Here is a 20,833-nt window from a genome sequence, read left to right on the forward strand (position 1 = left end):
AGCAAGATGGATTCAGCAGTGGCTGAATGGGAGAAGCCAGAGGGTAATGGTGGATGGCTGTTTGTCGGGTTGGAGGCAGGTGACTAGTGGTGTGCCTCAGGGATCTGTGTTGGGTCCTTTGTTGTTTGTCATGTACATCAATGATCTGGATGAAGGGGTGGTAAATTGGATTAGTAAGTATGCAGATGATACCAAGATAGGGGGTGTTGTGGATAATGAAGAGGATTTCCAAAGTCTACAGAGTGATTTAGGCCATTTGGAAAAATGGGCTGAAAGATGGCAGATGGAGTTTAATGCTGATAAATGTGAGGTGTTACACCTTGGCAGGACAAATCAAAATAGGACGTACATGATAAATGGTAGGGAATTGAAGAATACAGTTGAACAGAGGGATCTGGGAATAACCGTGCATAGTTCCTTGAAGGTGGAATCTCATATAGATAGGGTGGTAAAGAAAGCTTTTGGTATGCTAGCCTTTATAAATCAGAGCATTGAGTATAGAAGCTGGGATGTAATGTTAAAATTGTACAAGGCATTGGATGAGACCAAATCTGGAGTATGGTGTACAATTTTGGTCGCCCAATTATAGGAAGGATGTCAACAAAATAGAGAGTACAGAGGAGATTTACTAGAATGTTGCCTGGGTTTCAACAACTAAGTTACAGAGATAGGTTGAATAAGTTAGGTCTTTATTCTCTGGAGCGCAGAAGGTTAAGGGGGGGACTTGATAGAGGTCTTTAAAATGATGAGAGGGATAGACAGAGTTGATGTGATCAAGCTTTTCCCTTTGAGAATAGGGAAGATTCAAACAAGAGGACATGACTTCAGAATTAAGGGACAGAAGTTTAGGGGTAACATTAGGGGGAACTTCTTTACTCAGAGAGTGGTAGCGGTGTGGAATGAGCTTCCAGTGGAAGTGGTGGCGGCAGGTTCGTTGGTATCATTTAAGAATAAATTGGATAGGCATATGGATGAGAAGGGAATGGAGGGTTATGGTATGAGTGCAGGCAGGTGGGACTAAGGGAAAAAAATTGTTCGACGCGGACTTGTAGGGCCGAGATGGCCTGTTTCCGTGCTGTAATTGTTATATGGTTATATGGTTGTTATTCCAAAATCTACAGTTCCTTCTTAGACGTTTTGCGGTGATGGCTGCATTTGCGGTTCCTTTCTGTTGGTGGGGGGGGGGGGGGAGGGGAGGGGGGAAAGGGTCCTGGCCCGTGGCGGCTCCTGATAAGTGATATGTTCCTTCCGCGGGTGCTGCCTTGCACGCAGTGTTCCTCCAGCACTCTGTGTTTTTTGTTTGGCTCTGAAGTTGAAGGTGAAACCCCCTGTGTCTACATTCACCTCCCTGTCTGTGGTGGCTCAGCGGGATGGGCAGGGGCTCTCGGGCGAGGGTTGCGGTTCTGGTCGAGACCCTTCTTCAGACAATCACAAGTACTCTCACCGACCGAAGAAGGGTCTTCTCTCCAGATTCGCTGCGCTGCCTGGCCTGCTGAGCTACTCCAGCTTTTGTCTATCTTCAATTTCAGAGTTAGATAAAATTTCCCATGGGGGGCTTATAACGTCTACCTTCCTTCCCAATCTCAGCCTCACGGACCTTAGCGTACCCCTAGTTCCTAAAACCCATTTCCATCACTGATTGCAATATATATGTAACACCACATTGCAGGTTCTACAGAGATTTTCGTGGTTTCTGTAAATATGACTAAATGACTAAAGGACATCGGCAGAACATATTTGAGTGGCAGTAAGAAGAGGGGTATAGCCAAGACAAAGAAGGCAGAAAAGGAGAAAGGTGCATTAGATAAGTATTTCAGTAAAACTCTCAGAAAATGCAGAAGAGCAAGTGGAGCCACAACACAGTGAAGATGATGACACTGAAGGAAGCCAGTCTGAAGAAGTTATGCAAGACGATTAAAGTGGGAATTCATTTACGGTAAGTGAGATCGCCCATTTCAAAAGTGTTGAATTTGACAAACAAGGAAATTCGCCTGTTGACATGACTTCTGGTGCCTCTGAGGCAAGGAAGAACGGGAATTCAAAATCTGCCAGTTTTGTAGAATTAACAGATGATCCTGCAACATGGCCAGAAATGATGGATCAGAGTGCAGGGACTATTTAGTGAAAAAAGGACCACCTACAATTACAGCAGAATTTTTCCCCAAGAATGACAGTGGATCACGTTTTTCAAAATTTCACTGCAAAAGAAACTGCCAAATGGTGAAATTGTAGATTGTCCATGGCTAATATACTCTGTATCAAGTGATAAAATCTTCTGTTACTACTGCAAGCGTTTTGATAATAACGCAGGAATTGCACTTGCAAGTTGTGGTTTTAATAACTGGCCGAACATTCATAAAAGTCTAGCTGAGCATGAGAACTCCAAAAAGCATTTGCAAGCTATGCTCAGTTGCTGTGAACTACAGCAAAGATTATCTACTGAAAAAACAATTGATGAAGTGGTAGAAAAACTAACCGTTTCTACAGTTCCTGGCAGTTCCGTACAGTTCCTGGCAGAAAGAAACTTGCCATTCTGGGGATCTGAGGAACACCACATAATGGAAATTTCCTTGGTGTTATTGACTTGCGAGGAAAATTTGATCCAGTAATGCAAGACCATCTGCGAAAAATCCAGAACAAGGAAATACATGATCATTATTTAGGAAAACTAATCCAGAATGAGCTTATTAATATAATGGGTCATGCTGTTCTACAGGAAATCATTTTGCGAATCAAGGTTGCTAAGTATTTTGCAATAATTCTTGACTGTACTCCTGACATCAGTCATCAGGAGCAAATGTCGATGGTAATTAGATATGTAGCTGATGATGTACAATTAAATGCTTCAGCAGGGGAATATGAACATTTCATCAAGTTTTTAGTGGTGGGAAGTAGCATAGGTGAAAATTTGTACAACACATTAGGGCTGGATGTTGGAAATATCCGTGGACAAGGGTATGATAATGGTGCCAATATGAAGGGACAGATCTCAGGTATGCAGGCACAACTTCTACAGAAGAATTCAAGAGCTTTCTTTACACCATGCGCATGTCACAACTACAACCTAGTTTTGGGAGACATGGCCAAGACGTGTTCAGATGCAATGACTTTCTTTGGAACTCTGCAGCGTATTTACACCATTTTTGCATAATCTACTAAAAGATGGACTGTTTTTAGAAAACATGTGACGGGTCTGCCTATAAATCCTCTCTCTGAAACGCGATGGGAATGTAGAATGGAAAGTGGTAAAGCTGTACGGTACCAAGCTGCTGAAGTTTGAGATGCACTAGAAGAGTTAACAGAAAACACTGATGATGCTCAAGCAAAGAGCGATGCTAAATCGTTAGTCAGTCAAATGAGAAGTTTCTCGTCTCACTAGTTTTTTGGCGCTCCTTACTCTTTCAAGTACATTTTGTGAATAAGGAACTTCAGAGTGATACCATGGATGTTGCTACAGGGCTTTCTTCGTTTCAAAAGTTTTGTAACTAGTTAAAGACATACAGGGAAAAAGGTTTTGATGACGCCTTGATTGACGCTGGTGAACTTGCCAAAGACCTAGATGCTGAGCCCGTATTCAAGACTCGGAGTAAGCGCTTTTGCAAAAAAAGAAAATTATTTGATTATGAATCTGCAGATGAACCTTTGCCAGCTCCAAAAACCGCCTTCAGAGTGCAATGTTTTAATCAAGTGGTAGATAATGCACTGCATACACTTGAGCCACGGTTTGAACAACTGAAAAATATCAACATTTATTTGGATTCTTGTGCAATTTTCACGACCTATCCAAGGACACCATAAGAAAATGTGCAGCAGATCTGGAAATGGCATTGACAGAGGTCAAGCTAGGACAGGAAAAAGATCAAGTTAAAACCACATAACTGGCTGATTTGGATGGATACATGCTTTGTGAGGAGATGGAGGCACTAAAGTCAATTCTGCCACGAGATTCAAAACCCAATGAAAATGCTTGAATTCCTTGCTTGCAACAATAGGTCTACCGTATTTCCAAATTTATTTATTGCTCTTCGGATTTTCTTGACAATCCCAGTGACTGTGGCATCTGGAGAAAGGAGTTTTTCCAAGCTGAAACTGATCAAAACTTACTTGTCATCAATTCAGCAAGAACGTTGGAAACAGTTTGGCAATTATGTCCATTGAATCTGAAATTAGCAGGAGTTTAAACTTTGACAAAATTCTAAAAGACTTTGCAGAGAAAAAAGCAAGAAAGATAACTTTCTCATAAAAGGCAATAATAATATGCCCCTTCACGTGCCGTCAAGGAAGGCACGGAAGGCACTGTCAACCCTGACTAAAATTATATAATGATAATTATTAAATATAAATAATAAAGGCACGGGAGAATTATGCCTACCTAAGAGATCGATTTCTTAGGTAGGCATAATTCTCAGTGCCTTTCATGTGCAGTACATGTAATACGGGAAAGTGTGTGCAGCTGACATGCCATCGGCGTTGCTTCAAGCCGTCAATGACAAGGGGAGCTGAAGGCAGCTGAAATTCTGCCATTGCCGCGTGAACTGTGTACTGCGCATGCGCAGCGCAAGTTTCTGGGTGGATTTTTCAAACATGTCATTATCTTATGAGTATCTTAGGAAACAAAGAGAGAAGAATAATATAATAATAATAATAATAATATCTTTTATTGTCATTGCACAGTGCAACGAGATTTGGTATGCAGCTTTCAACCGATGTCAAAAAAAATAAAATAAATAAACTGTGCGACGTGACCATCTGAGGGAGACAGTCCAGGTGGGATGGGGGGGCACTCAGCAGGGCCGGTTCAGAGCCGCTATAGCTCTGGGAATGAAGCTGTTTCTGAGTCTGGAAGTTCGGGCGTAGAAGGCCTTGTAACGTCACCCGGAGGGAAGTAGTTCGAACAGTCCATTACAAGGGTGTGAGGAGTCTTTATGGATGCTGACGGCCTTCCTGAGGCACCGTGTGTGGTAGATGCCCTCCAAGGCTGGTAGCTGTGTCCCAATAATCCTCTGCACTCTGTGGACGACGCGCTGAAGAGCTCTCCTCTCCGCCTCCGTGCAGCTGAGATACCACACAGAGATGCCATATGTTAATATGCTCTCTGGTGCAGCGGTAGAAGGTTGTCAGCAGCTGTTAGGGCAGACCAGTCTTTTTTTAATGTCCTCAGGAAGAACAATCGTTGCTGTGCTTTCTTGACCAGTGCAGCGATGTTGGTGGACCATGTGAGGTCCTCTGAAATGTGAGTGCCCAGAAACTTAAAGCTGGACACTCTCTCCACACTTTCCCCGTAGATGGAGATTGGGGCGTATTCTCCATTATGGGACCTCCAAATGGAGTTTGTGTACAAATAATGTGGTAAGTAGATTTCTTTGAGCTAAATGTTTTTAAATACCGTATTTCCCAGCAATGAAGACACTATTTTTTACCCAAAAATAAGACATGAAAATGTAGCGATGTTAAAAAACCTACCTTCAGCGGCGCTGCAGTTCTGCCACTGGCCGTGTGCACGACTTTGGTGCCTTTGAGGGGGGGGGGGGATTAAAATGCAGGTTTGTATTGCTTGTAGCTGCTAGCTGATGAAGAACAATCGATCGGACTTCCGTTCCTGGCTTTTTTTTTTAATCGCTAGAAAATTTAATAATTGGATTAAAATAAAATGCGACTTTGAACGTGACGGATCGTAATAACAGGACAAAACAAAGTCATTTGTTTTACATATAATCTTGCTTCTTGGGATGGCTTTAATCTAATTTTACGTTGCAAAAATGTTATTTGGGCCCCATACGAACCGGCAATGTCTTTCCTGCCAATATGGGGTTAAAACTCACTGCAGCGGCAACGTTCCAATCGATCGCATTCCAGAAACACCCACTTGCAAGATGATTTGAATGCTCATTTTTGTTGGACAATCATGTCATAAGAGCATCTAAATCGTCTATATTTTGTGTTATTGTCTATCCATAGTCAATATTTTTATACTAAATATGCACATGCATTGTGCAAAAAATAATTTTGATTATCTTGAGTGGATGTTTCTAGATTAATTTATGGGAATTAAACATTAAATTCCTTCCATCTGGCATATAAATTCATGACAGTGAGATTTAAAAATCATGTTATATTGTGAATTCTTGTGTGAATGGGATTAGTTTGTTATTTGGCTTAGGCTATTTAAATAAAACATCCTTTTCTTAAGAAATGGAATCTACAGGACATTCTTAATGGGAAAATAGTGGGCAGAAAGGCATGTCATGCATGGTTTGAAGAGCAGTAACTTGTAGTTTACAATGCCAAAATTGAAAAGTTGAGGAAAAACAAGGTGTACAGAGTTGGCTACAATCTGAGGGGTATGATGATGCTACTGGTTATGGCATGCCAATGTCCCAACTAGCAACTGATCTTCTCCATAAAGACCTGGTCTATTGCTAGAAATTGTAATTTATTTACCTATTTGTTACGGACTTACAGCATAAAATATAATAATAAAGTTCTGATCTTGAAAATATCACATTTTTGAATTTTCAAGGCAGTCTGGGTGTTTATTACTATTTCCGTCATGTAATTAGCTACAATTTGGTAATTAACTAATTGTATGCTTTAATTTCAGGTCATCCAAGTAAAATGTTTTATATTTGTTTCAGAATGCTTCAATCTATAATAACTGAAAATGTCATTCAGTTCTTTTAATTTTTAAGAAAGTTATGGGCTTTTGACTGTTCTCGATCACAGCTTTTGTTTTAAGTCAATGGAAAAGCAATAGGGAACAAGATGCTAATTTCCGAGTATGAAAATGGCCATAACTTTTTTTAATACTGAAGATATGAAAGTGAATTTGGTGTCAAATTAAACTTCTTTTCATGTTTTATCTGATGGGATAAATTGCAGACTTGATTTTTAAAATCTCAAAATTTTGTAACATTGATGGGAACTCTCCCCGAATTGTCATGTTACTCACGACACGTGACTCATTGATAATTATTTATTCATATTTCTACAAAGAATTTTTCCCTATTGGGCCCCGCACCTCCTTAGGCCGGCCCTATATCCATGTTCTCCACAGATGCTGCCTGACCTGCTGAGTTACTCCAGCACTCTGTGAAACGTCACCTATCCACGTTCTGCACAGATGCTGCCTGACCTGTTGAGTTACTCCAGCACTTTATGACTTTATTTTGTGAACCAGCACCTGCAGTTTCATCCCAAATCTTCCCTGGTTTCAGGGCTTTTACAAACGTTGGCATCTGTACAATGGGTGCATTACAGGGATAGGAAACAGGTCACAGTCCAATAAAGAACCATTTTGCAGTAAAGAGAACAATTACATTTTATTTGTAGACAGCAACTCCCAACGTGCAGTAAATTCATATAAACAGGTCACTCCAATTTGTGGTCAACACTCCCACCGTGTGGTGATCTGCTGCACTGCAGGCCCGTCCAATATGTGGTCAACACTCCCACCGCGTGGTGATCCGCTGCACTGCAGGCTCATCTGATAGGTGGACAAAGTACTGGTTTGACTTGGCAGCAACAACATAATTTTATATGTTTCTATAAGATATCCCCTCATCCTTCTAAACTCCAGTGAATACAAGCCTAATGTTTTCAATCTTTCCTCATATGACAGTCCCGCCATCTCAGGGATCAATCTTGTGAACCTACGCTGCACTGCCTCAATCACAAGGATGTTCTTCCTCAAATTAGGAGACCAAAACTGTACACAATACTCCAGATGTGGTCTCACAAGAGCCCTGTACAAATGCAGAAGAACCTCTTTACTCCTATAGTGAAATTCTCTTGTTACAAAGGCCAACATTCCATTAGCTTTCTTCACTGCTTGCTGTACCTGCACGCCAACTTTCAGTAACCGGTGTACAAGGACATCCAGGTCTCGCTGTACCTCCCCCTTACCTAACCTAACCCCATTGAGATAATAACCTGCCCCCTTGTTTTTGCCACCAAAATGGATAACCTCACATTTATCTATATTATACTGCATCTGCCCACTCACTCAACCTGTCCAGGTCAGCCTGCAACCTCCTAACATCCTCTTCACAGTTCACACTGCCACCCAGCTTTGTGTCATCCACAAACCTGCTAGTTTGCACATCCTTACTCCAATCCACAGCAGACGTATTGTTCCAAGTCACTGGGTTCACAGTAAGAATGCCTCTCGAGTCGCTTCAACCCAATATTCTACATTATCCCTGCATCTGTTCTATCTCCTTGTTCCACATTGTGCTTCAATCATTAACAATAATCACTGATCAACATTGTATTGCAGATAGACAAAGTGCTTGAGTAACTCAGCGGGTCAGACAACATCGCTGGAGGAAAAGGATGTGCTATTTTGGGTAAGAACCCTTTTGTTCCATCCCAAAATCTCTTGTTTGTCCAGAGATGCTGCCTGGCCCACTGAGTTACTCCAGCAATGTGTCTATGTTTGGTATAAACCAGCATCTGCAGTTCCTTGTTTCAACATCACCCAGATTTAATTTCAGTTGTGAAAAGGTTAGGGCATCATCAATTTAGTAAAGATACATCCTTTTATTCTGACACTATGCCCTCTGGTCCGAGACTCTCCCACTAGTGGAAACAACTGCTCCCATCCACAGCCCAAGACAACTGCTCTCATCCACAGCCCAGGACAACTGCTCCCATCCACAGCCCAGGACAACTGCTCCCATCCACAGCCCAGGACAACTGCACTTAGACACTTCCACAACTCCCCCTTGTATACACGATAGCTGATAATTTCCTAACCAGCTTCAATCAAGCCCATTACCACATTAACCCTTCGCCCACCAGTGGCCAATCAATGTTTGTTGCACACATCGTGATATCCACCTGGGGCAGTAGTTGTCTGCGGAACAATAATTGCCCTCAGTTGATTAATTGCTCTTTGCATAAAGTGTCTGCTTGCATTTCCTAAGTCAGAGACGACACACAGAATCAGAATTAGGCCATTCGGGCCATCGAATCTACCCCACCATTCAATCATGGCTGATCTATCTCTCCTTCCTAACCCCATTCTCCTGCCTCTCCCCATAACCCCTGACACCCGCACTAATCAACAATCTATCTATCTCTGCCTTAAATATATCCACTGACTTGTGGCCTCCACTGCCATCTGTGGCAACGAATCCCACAGATTCACCACCCTCTGGCTAAAGAAATTCCTCCTCATTTCCTCCCTAAAGGAACGTCCTTTTATTCTGAGGCTGTGCCCTCTGGTCCTATACTCTCCCACTAGTGGAAACATCCTCTCCACATCCACTATATCCGGGCCTTTCACTGTTCGGTGAAGTTTCAATGGGCCCCACCCCCAAGCTTCTAAACTCCAGCGAGTACAGGCCCAGCGCCGTCAAACGCTCATCATACATTAACCCAGCGGGCAGGTGAAGGGGAGCTGGCCGGTGTGGAATCGTCGGTGCTCCAGCAGGGGGTCAAGGTGGGTGAAACCCTTGCCACACAAAGGATCTCTCTCCGGTGTGTATCCGCTGGTGTTCCCGCAACCCCCATGCTCTCTTGTCACAGTGGGAGCAGCTGCTCGCCCGTGTGGGTCCGCCGGTGCGGCCGCAGCTGCTGTCAAACTCCTCACCGCAGTGCGGGCAGTCGGAGTGCTGGCTACTGGTGTGCACGCGCTGATGAGACAGGGCGTGGGAGGCCATGGCAAAGCGCTCGCCACACACCAGTCTTGGGATGGGATGGTCGCCGCCGTACAACCACTACAGGGTGGAGCGAGTGAAGCTCTTGCCGCACAGGGTGCAGGTGTAGGGGTGCTCGCCGGTGTGGGTGCGCTGGTGATCTAGCAGGTTGCTGGAGGAGGTGAAGCCCTTGTCGCACTGGATGCAGATGTAGGGGCGCTCGCCAGTGTGGGTGCGCTGGTGCAACAGCAGGGTGCTGGAGTGGGTGAAGCACTTGCCACACTGGGCGCAGATGAAGGGGCGCTCGCCGGTGTGGGTGCGCTGGTGGGACAGCAGGTGGCTGGAGCAGATGAAGCCCTTGCCGCAGTAACTGCAGGTGTAGGGTCGCTCGTCGGTGTGGGTGCGCTGGTGCACCAGTAGGCTGTGGGACTGGGTGAATCCGTTGCCGTAGTCGCTGCAGGTGTAGGGCCGCTCCCCGGGGTGGGTGCGCTGGTGGGACTGCAGCCTGGTGGAGCGGATGAAACCTTTGCCGCACTGGGCGCAGGTGTAGGGGCGCTCGCCTGTGTGGGTGCGCTGGTGCACCAGCAGGCTGTCGGAGCGGGTGAAGCCCTTGCCGCTTTGAGTGCAGGTGTAGGGCCATTCCCCAGTGTGCAGGCGCCCGTGCACCTTCAGGTCCATGGATAACTTGAAGCCTTTACCGCAGTCGGAGCAGGTGAAGGGCTGCTCACTGCTGTGCACCCGCCGGTGATCCCGTAGCCCCGACAATTGGGCAAAGCTCTTACCACAGGTGGAGCAGCCATAGGGCTTCTCGCCCGTGTGCACCTGCAGGTGTTTCTTCAGGACATTCGCCGTCTTGAAGCTTTTGCGGCAGTCAAAGGAGGTGAAGGGCCTCTTGCTGGAGTGCACGCGATTGTGCTGCAGCAGGTGGATGGAGCTGGTGAAGCTCTTTCCGCACTCCGAGCAGTCGAAAGGACGTTCTCCTGTGTTCACCCGCTGGTGGGTCTCCATATGGTTCGGGCTCTGCCAGACCTTGCCACACACGTCGTACTTATAACGCTTCTCCTTGTTGTGCCCTGTCATGTGGTCCTCCATCGAAGCTCAGCCCGCACCGTCACCGGCACCCTGGCCGCCCTCAATGGCCCGTCACGTCCCCGTCTCTCCGTCGACAGCAACGGCTCCTAAACCCTGCAGGAGGGGAACACAGAGGGTCAACAAGCTGGCAAACAGGACATTACTAGCACATATTGGGTGCATTTATGGCAGAGGAAACCGTTATATAATTCTGCGCGGCGCTGAAGTGACGCAGCGGTACAATAGTCAATAAGTGCAAGAGGCCATTCGAGCCAGCACCACTATTCAATGTGATCTTGGCTGATCATCCCCAATCAGTACCCCATTCCTACCTTTTCCCCATATCCCCTGACTATGCTATCTTTAAGAGCCCTATCCAGCTCTCTCTTGAAAGCATCCAGAGAACCTGCCTCCACCGCCCTCTGCAGCAGAGAATTACGCACACTTACAAGTCTCTGTGAGAAAAAGTGTTTCATCGTCTCCGTTCTAAATGGCTTACCCCTTATTCTTAAACTGTCGTCCCTGGTACAGTTGCTGCCTCACCGCCAGAGACCCGGACTCGATCTTGACTACGGATGCTGTCTGTGTGCAGTTTGTACGTTCTCCCATTGACTTGCGTGGGGTTTTACTCCGGGTGCTCCATTTTCCTCCAACATTTCAAAGACGCTCAGGGTTGTAGATTAATCAGCCGCTGCAAAATGGTTAAATTGTCCCTAATCAAGTTCAAGTTCAAGTTCAAGTGTATTGTCATGTGTCCCTGATAGGACAATGAAACTCTTGCTTTGCTTCAGCACACAGAACAAAATAGGGATTGACTACAAAACACATGAATAAATAAACTGATAAAGTGCAAAATGACAGATAATGGGTTATTAATGTTCAGAGTTTTGTCTGAGCCAGGTTTAATATCCTGATGGCTGTGAGGAAGTAGCTATTCCTGACCCTGGTTGTTGCAGTCTTCAGGCTCCTGTACCTTCTACCTGAAGGTAGCAGGGAGATGAGTGTGTGGCCAGGATGGTGTGGGTCTTTGATGATACTGCCAGCCTTTTTGAGGCAGCGACTTCGATAAATCCCCTCGATGGAAGGAAGGTCAGAGCCGATGATGGACTGGGCAGTGTTTACTACTTTTTGTAGTCTCTTCCTCTCCAGGGCACTCAAGTTGTCGAACCAAGCCACGATGCAACCGGTCAGCATGCTCTCTACTGTGCACCTGTAGAAGTTAGAGAGAGTCCTCCTTGACAAACCGACTCTCCGTAATCTTCTCAGGAAGTAGAGGCGCTGATGTGCTTTCTTGATAATTGCATCAGTGTTCTCGGACCAGGAAAGATCTTCAGAGATGTGCACGCCCAGGAATTTGAAGCTCTTGACCCTTTCAACCATTGACCCGTTGATATAAACGGGACTGTGGGTCCCCATCCTACTCCTTCCAAAGCCCACAATCAGTTCCTTGGTTTTGCTGGTGTTGAGGGCCAGGTTATTGTGCTGGCACCATATGGACAGTGTTCAATCCCTCTTCTATACTCGGACTAATCCCCATCAGTGATACGTCCCACGACAGTGGTGTCATCAGCGAACTTGATGATGGAGTTCGCACTATGACCGGCTACGCAGTCATGAGTATAGAGGGAGTACAGCAGGGGGCTGAGCACGCAGCCTTGAGGTGCTCCCGTGCTGATTGTTATCGAGGCTGACACATTTCCACCAATACGAACAGACTGTGGTCTGTGGATGAGGAAGTCGAGGATCCAATTGCAGAGGGATGAGCAGAGACCCAGTTTTGCGAGTTTGGTAACCAGCTTGGAGGGGATGATAGTATTAAATGCCGAGCTGTAATCAATGAATAACAGCCTGACATATGAGTTTTTGTTGTCCAAGTGGTCCAGAGTGGAATGGAGGGCCAGCGAGATCGCATCCACCGTTGATCTGTTGTGGCGGTAAGCAAACTGCAGTGGGTCCAGGTTTTTGTTGAGGTAGGAGTTGATTTTCGCCATGATCAACCTCTCGAAGCACTTCATCACCACAGGCATTAGTGCCACAGGTCGGTAGTCATTGAGGCACGTCACCTTACTCTTCTTGGGCACTGGAATAATTGATGCCCTTTTGAAGCAGGTGGGAACCTCAGACATCAGTAGTGACGGGTTGAAAATGTCCGTAAAAACTCCAGCCAGTTGGTGCGCACAGGTTTTTAGAACACGACCGGGTATACCATCAGGTCCAGGTGCTTTTCGGGGGTTCACCCCTATGAAGGATTTCCTGACGTCGGCCTCTGTGACTGAGACTGAGATGCCATCACAGCAAATGGGGGCTCGGGAAGGCACATCAGTATTCTCCCTATCCCGTAAAACGCATTGAGCTCGTCAGGGAGTGATGTTTCGCCGACATTCGAGCTGCCTCCTGGTTTTGCCTTGTAGGAGGTGATTGCATTCAGGCCCCGCCACAGCTGCCGAACATCTGTCTCATCCTCCAGCTTGGAGCAGAAATCCCTTTTAGCCTTTTTGATGGCCTTACCAAGGTCGTATCTGGACTTCTTGTAGACCACTGTATCATCTGACATGAATACCCGGTGTCTGGTCTTCAGAAGAGTGCGGATCTCAAAGTTCATCCAAGGTTTCTGATTGGGAAACACTCGGAAGGTTTTGATGGGGATGCAGTCCTCCACACATTTCTTAATGAAGTCTGTGACGACTGTGGCGTATTCGTTCGTCCATTGCCGAGTCCTTGAACATTTCCCAGTCTACAGACTCCAAACAGTCCTGGAGTTGTTCCTCTGCCCCCCCCCCCCCTCCCCCCCCCGACCAGCTCTGTACTGTCCTCACTTCTGGGGGTGCGCTCTTTAATTGCTGCCTGTAGGCAGGAAGAAGCAGCACCGTGGTATGGTCTGATTTACCGAAATGAGGGCGAGGGATAGAGCGATAGGCATTCTTGATGGTGGTGTAGCAGTGGTCGAGGGTGCTTGGTCCTCTGGTGCAGCAGGAGACATGTTGATGGAAGTTAGGGCTTAATTAGGAAAGGAAAAATAGATTATGAAAGAAAACTGGCAGGGAACATAAAAACTGACTGCAAAAGTTTTTATAGATATGTGAAAAGAAAGAGATTAGTTAAAACAAATGTAGGTCCCTTGCAGTCAGAAACATGTGAGTTGATCATGTGAGTTGATCATGGGGAACAAGGATACTACTCTGGTTCCGTCTTCACTAAGGAAGACATAAATAATCTGCCGGAAATAGCAGGGGACCGCGGGTCAAAGGAGTTGGAGGAATTGAGTGAAATCCAGGTTAGCCGGGAAGTGGTGTTGGGTAAATTGAATGGTTTAAAGGCCGATAAATCCCCAGGGCCAGATAGGCTGCATCCCAGAGTACTTAAGGAAGTAGCTCCAGAAATAGTGGATGCATTAGTAATAATCTTTCAAAACTCTTTAGATTCTGGAGTAGTTCCTGAGGATTGGCGGGTAGCAAACGTAACCCCACTTTTTAAGAAGGGAGGGAGAGAGAAAACGGGGAATTACAGACCAGTTAGTCTAACATCGGTAGTGGGGAAACTGCTAGAGTCAGTTATTAAAGATGGGATAGCAGCACATTTGGAAAGTGGTGAAATGATTGGACAAAGTCAGCATGGATTTACAAAAGGTAAATCATGTCTGACGAATCTTATTGAATTTTTCGAGGATGTAACTAGTAGCGTGGATAGGGGAGAACCAGTGGATGTGGAGTATCTGGACTTCCAGAAGGCTTTCGACAAGGTCCCACATAAGAGATTAGTATACAAACTTAAAGCACACGGCATTGGGGGTTCAGTATTGATGTGGATAGAGAACTGGCTGGCAAACAGGAAGCAAAGAGTAGGAGTAAACGGGTCCTTTTCACAATGGCAGGCAGTGACTAGTGGGGTAGCGCAAGGCTCAGTTCTGGGACCCCAGCTATTTACAATATATATTAATGATCTGGATGAGGGAATTGAAGGCAATATCTCCAAGTTTGCGGATGACACTAAGCTGGGGGGCAGTGTTAGCTGTGAGGAGGATGCTAGGAGACTGCAAGGTGACTTGGATAGGCTGGGTGAGTGGGCAAATGTTTGGCAGATGCAGTATAATGTGGATAAATGTGAGGTTATCCATTTTGGTGGCAAAAACAGGAAAGCAGACTATTATCTAAATGGTGGCCGACTAGGAAAAGGGGAGATGCAGCGAGAGCTGGGTGTCATGGTACACCAGTCATTGAAAGTAGGCATGCAGGTGCAGCAGGCAGTGAAGAAAGCGAATGGTATGTTAGCTTTCACAGCAAAATGATTTGAGTATAGGAGCAGGGAGGTTCTACTGCAGTTGTACAGGGTCTTGGTCAGACCACACCTGGAGTATTGCGTACAGTTTTGGTCTCCAAATCTGAGGAAGGACATTATTGCCATAGAGGGAGTGCAGAGAAGGTTCACCAGACTGATTCCTGGGATGTCAGGACTGTCTTATGAAGAAAGACTGGATAGACTTGGTTTGTACTCGCTAGAATTTAGGAGATTGAGAGGGGATCTTATAGAAACTTATAAAATTCTTAAGGGGTTGGACAGGCTAGATGCAGGAAGATTGCTCCCGATGTTGGGGAAGTCCAGGACAAGGGGTCACAGCTTAAGGATAATGGGGAAATCCTTTAAAACCGAGATGAGAAGAACTTTTTTTCACACAGAGAGTGGTGAATCTCTGGAACTCTCTGCCACAGAGGGTAGTCGAGGCCAGTTCATTGGCTATATTTAAGAGGGAGTTAGATGTGGCCCTTGTGGCTAAGGGGATCAGAGGGTATGGAGAGAATGCAGGTACGGGATACTGAGTTGGATGATCAGCCATGATCATATTGAATGGCGGTGCAGGCTCGAAGGGCCGAATGGCCTACTCCTGCACCTAATTTCTATGTTTCTATGTTTCTATGTTAGGGAGTGATTTCTTTAGGTTTGCCTTATTGAAGTCCCCAGCAATGGTGGTAAATGCCTCGGGGTAAGACGTCTGGTGTTTGTTGACCATGGCGTGTAGCTCCTCCAGTGCCAGACAGACGTCTGCCTGGGGTGGGATGTAGACAACGGTCAGGATGATGGAGGTGAATTCCCTTGGAAGGTAGAAGGGACGGCACTTCACCGCCAGATGTTCGTGGTGTGGAGAGCAGGAGTTGGACAGGACTGCCACGTCTGAGCACCACGCAGAGTTGACCATGAGGCAGACGACCCCTCCTCCCCCTTTCCCAGATGCCAGTGTATGGTCCATACGGTGGATGGAGAACCCTTCAGGCTGAACCGCTGAGTCTGGGGAGCTGGGGGTGAGCCATGTCTCTGTGAAACAGAACACAGAGCATTCCCTCAGCTCCCTTTGATAAAGCGGCCTTACCCTTAAGTCCTCCACTTTGTTTTCAAGGGACTGTACATTGGCCAGTAGGATAGTAGGGAGAGGGGGCCGAAGTCCCCTGCGCTTTATTTTGACCTGAAGTCCTGCTCGTCGGCCACATTTCCGGACACAATGGAAGCTTCCCCTTTGTTTCCAGGTACTGTACTCATTGTACCTGCTGGTTCTGCGGACCTGCGCTGGAACGGGGATTCCCTCGCAGACGGTAGCTTCAGCTCCTTCAAAGTCGGCAGCTGCAGCTCCAGCTTCATTTATCCTGGAAGATCCAGCCCGTCGGCTCTGGGGGTCATCCCGGAGTTTCAAGGTACAGTACCTGTAATCCATAGTCGGGTCGGGTGATTTCCAGCCAGCGTGGGAAAATTTAAAGTCCGGGGCTCCCGCTGCTGCGGGAGTTCGCGAAATTGCGAGAGCGTTGAGGTGCTCAAGCAGCTTGTCTGAAACAGCACCGTTTTCTGCCGTTTTCCTGATCCAGGTGAGTTGATTGAAGTTGTATCTAAGCCTTTTAGGTTCCGGAGCTCCGCAAAAGTCGCCGCAGGCATGCGCCATCTCGGGTGGATGCAGTTTAGGAATGTGCGTAGGATAGTGTTGGTGTACAGGGTGATCGCTGGTCGGCGCTGACTCCGCGGGCCGAAAGACCTGTTTCCGCGCTGCATCTCTAAAATAAACTAAACCAAAGAAGGGTCTCGACTCAAATCCTCACCCATTCATTCTCTCCACAGATGCTGCCTGACCCGCTGAGATACTCCAACACGCTGTTATAGATTCATAGAGTGATACAGCGTTGGAAAGAGGCCCGTCGGCCCAACTCGTACACGCACTCCTAGATCCCTCGGCTCCACACATTCCCCCAGCGCCCCGCCATTCACAGTGAAGATCCTGCCCTGGTTTGACTTCCTAAACTGCAACACCCTCCCCACCCCCAAACAATGTGACCTCCTCCCTGTGGCTCACTGCCCCTTACCCCTGCCGCCGCCTCCTGCTCCTTACCCCCCTTTGCTCCCTCCCCCCTCCACCCCACCCCCAAACAATATGAACCCACCCCCACCTGGCTCCCTCCCCCCTTCCTTGGCTCACTTGACCCCTCTCTCTCCCCCAGTTCCCTGCCCCCCCCCCCCCCCCCATTCATCCCCTTCGGCATCAAACCCACTCCCGCTTGAATCCTCCCTCCTCCCTTTGCTCCCTGTTTCCCCCGCTACTCACTTCACCCCCTTTCCACCTCCAGCCTCCCAGCCCTCTCCTCCCTCCCTCCACTCTCTCTCTCACCCGAGTCTGGCTCAGCGCCGGTTCACGTCTCCCCGCTCTCCTTCTCTCTCTCAGGCGCAGACTCGGCTCACTTGGCTCACGTGAAGCGGGAACAAGATGACGTGGAGCGGGAACAAGATGAAGATGTACCGGCGCTGAGACCCCGGACCCTGGTGAGAGAAAGATAGAGAGAGAGAGAGACAGGGACAGAAAGAGAGAGAGAGACAGACACAGAGAGGGACAGAGAGAGAGACAGAGAGAGACAGAGAAAGAGATACAGAGAGAGAGACAATAGACAATAGGTGCACGAGGAGGCCATTCAGCCCTTCGAACCAGCACCGCCATTCACTGTGATCATGACTGATCATTCCCAATCAGCACCCTGTTCCTGCCTTCTCCCCATATCCCCTGACTCCGCTATCTTTAAGAGCTCTATCTAGTTCTCTCTTGAAATCATCCAGAGAACCTGCCTCGCCCTCTGAGGCAGAGAATTCCACAGACTCGTAACTCTCTGTGAGAAAAATTGTTTCATCGTTCCCGTTCTAAATGGCTTACTCCTTATTCTTAAACTGTGGCCCCTGGTTCTGGGTTCCCAAATATCGGGTCATGTTTCCTGCCTCTAACGTGTCCAAGCCCTTAACAATCATATATGTTTCAATGAGATCCCCTCTCACCCTTCTAAACTCTAGAGTCTACAAGCCCAGCCGCTCCATTCACTCAGCATATGACAGTCCCGCCAACCCGGGAATTAACCCTGTAAACCTACGCTGCACTCCCTCAATAGCAAGAATGTCCTTCCTCAAATTAGGGGACCAAAACTGCACAGAATACACCAGGTGTAGTCTCACGAGGGCTCTGTACAACTGCAGAAGGACCTCTTTGCTCCTATACTCAACTACTCTTGTTATGAAGACAAACATGCCATTCGCTTTCTTCACTCCCTACTGTACCTGCATGCTTACTTTCATAAACAGATGAACAAGGACCCCCAGATCCCGTTGTACTTCCCCTTTTACCAATTTGACGCCATTTAGATAGTAATCTGCCTTCCTGTTTTTGCTACCAAAGTGGATAACCTCACATTTATCCGCATTAAACTTCATCTGCCCACTCCCCCAACCTGTCCAAGTCACCCTGCATTCTCATAGCATCCTCCTCACAGTTCACACTGCCACCCAGCTTTGTGTCAATTGCAAATTTGCTAATGAATTCCCTTTATTAAAAATCTGACAATGAATATAAAAAGATCTTTATTAAAATCTGACAATGTGCACTTTAACCACATGTGATTTATTGAATTACAAATCTCAAATTGTGGAGTAGAGAGGCAAATCAATAAATAAATAAATGATGGGTCTTTGTCCCAAACATTATGGGGGGCATTGTAGGTGTTTGCGTGCGTGGATGAGCATGAGTTCAGGACTACACGCCCCAACACGCTCCACTCTCTCCCCCACGCCGACAGACAGAGAGAGGGAGAGAGAACTACGAGGAAGTTTCCATAAATGTCCACGCCTCTCCCTCCATCCCCTTCCGGCTCCTGTGGTCGCCGTTTTCCACGTTTTGCTTTTCGCACGAAGATGTCAGGAAATGTATCCTGGAAGAATTTCATCTCTGGAATATTCCTCTTTTCCCTCTTTAATCCCGTCTTCACTGCAGGTGAAAGGATGCGGAGGTGGAGGCAGGGAGGGAGACAGTTTGGTAAAGATTTGTAAAGGAGAGAGAGAGAGAGAGAGATAGAGAGAGAGAGAGAACGATGGTTTCAAGAAATGTCTGTGCTTTCACTTCCCTCTCCCTCTCTCTCTCCCTCCTTCTCTCTCCCCATTCCCTTAACTTGTATTGTGTGTATGAGAGTTTTGAGTGTGTGTGTATGTATGTGTGTGTGTGTGTGTGTGTGTGTGTGTGTGCGTGCGTGTGTGTGTGTGTGTGTGTGTGTGTGTGTGTGTGTGTGTGAGAGAGATGGGGGGGGGGAGAGACAGAGAGAGAGGGGGCAGAAAGAGAGAGAGAGAAGGAGGGGGAGATGGAGAGAGGGGGAGAGGGAGGGAGAGGGGAATAGACATTAGGCAATAGACAATAGGTGCAAGTCAACATCGCCATTCAATGTGATCATGGCTGATCATCCACAATCAGTACCCCGATCCTGCCTTCTCCCCATATCCCCTGACTCCACTATCTTTAAGAGCTCTATCTAGCTCTCTCTTGAAAGAGAACGAGATAGATATTGTCGAAAGAGAGGGGAAGAGAGAGTGAGAGAAAGATAGATAGATAGAGAGAGAGACGGAGACTTTGTAAGACAAATGTAATGAAGATTTACAAGATGATTATCCATATAATCATATAACACTTACCGCACGGAAGACAGGCCATCTCGGCCCTTCAAGTCCGTGCCGAACACTTATTTTCCCCTTAGTCCCATCTACCTGCACTCAGACCATAACCCTCCATTCCTTTCCCATCCATATACCTATCCAATTTATTTCTAATTGATAAAATCGAACCTGCCTCCACCACTTCCATTGGAAGGTCATTCCACACAGCTACCACTCTCTGAGTAAAGAAGTTCCCCCTCATGTTACCCCTAAATTTCTGTCCCTTAAGTCTCAAGTCATGTCCTCTTGTTTGAATCGTCTCTACACTCATTGGGAAAAGCTTACCGCGTCAACTCTGTCTATCCCTCTCATCATTTTAAAGACCTCTATCAAGTCCCCCCTTAACCTTCTGTGCTCCAAAGAATAAAGACCTAACTTGTTCAACCTTTCTCTGTAACTGAAACCCAGGCAACATTCTAGTAAATCTCCTCTGTACTCTCTATTTTGTTGACATCCTTCCTATAATCAGGCAACCAAAATTGTACTCCAGAATTGGCCTCACCAATGCCTTGTACAATTTTAACATTAAATCCCAACTTCTATACTAAATGCTCTGATTTATAAAGGCCAGCACACCAAAATCTTTTTTTACCACCCTATCTACATGAGATTCCACCTTCAGGGAACTATGCACAGTTATTCCTAGATCCCTCTGTTCAACTGCATTCTTCAATTCGCTACCATTTACCATGTACGTCCTATTTTGATTTGTCCTGCCAAGATGTAGCACCTCACACTTATCAGCATTAAACTCCATCTGCCATCTTTCAGCCCACTCTTCGAAATGGCCTAAATCTCTCTGTAAACTTTGAAAATCTACTTCATTATCCACAACACCACCTATCTTAGTTTCATCTGCGCACTTACTGATCCAATTTACCACACCATCATCCAGATCATTGATGTACATGACAAACAACAGTGGAGCCAACACAGATCCCTGAGGCACTCCACTACTCACCGGCCTCCAACCTGACAAACAGCCATCCACCATTACTCTCTGGCATCTCCCATTCAGCCACTGTTGAATCCATCTTGCTACTCCACCATTAATACCCAACAATTGAACCTTGATGTGTCTCATCCTAAACACCACAAAAACAAAGGAAATTATCATAGACTTCCGTAAGAACAGT

General features: G+C 46.6%; 1 protein-coding gene across 1 annotated transcript; it reads right to left on the minus strand.

Annotated features, from left to right (window-relative positions):
• Positions 1-9,779: 9,779 nt before the first annotated feature.
• LOC116990713 (zinc finger protein 436-like) lies at positions 9,780-10,676 on the minus strand (the record flags this gene model as incomplete). Its single annotated transcript, XM_033048638.1, has 1 exon — positions 9,780-10,676. A coding segment is annotated over exon 1 (867 nt), but the record flags the coding sequence as incomplete, so codon positions are not given.
• Between the last annotated feature and the right edge of the window lie 10,157 nt (positions 10,677-20,833).

Source organism: Amblyraja radiata, chromosome 32, assembly GCF_010909765.2.
Source record: "Amblyraja radiata isolate CabotCenter1 chromosome 32, sAmbRad1.1.pri, whole genome shotgun sequence".
NCBI lineage: Eukaryota > Metazoa > Chordata > Chondrichthyes > Rajiformes > Rajidae > Amblyraja > Amblyraja radiata.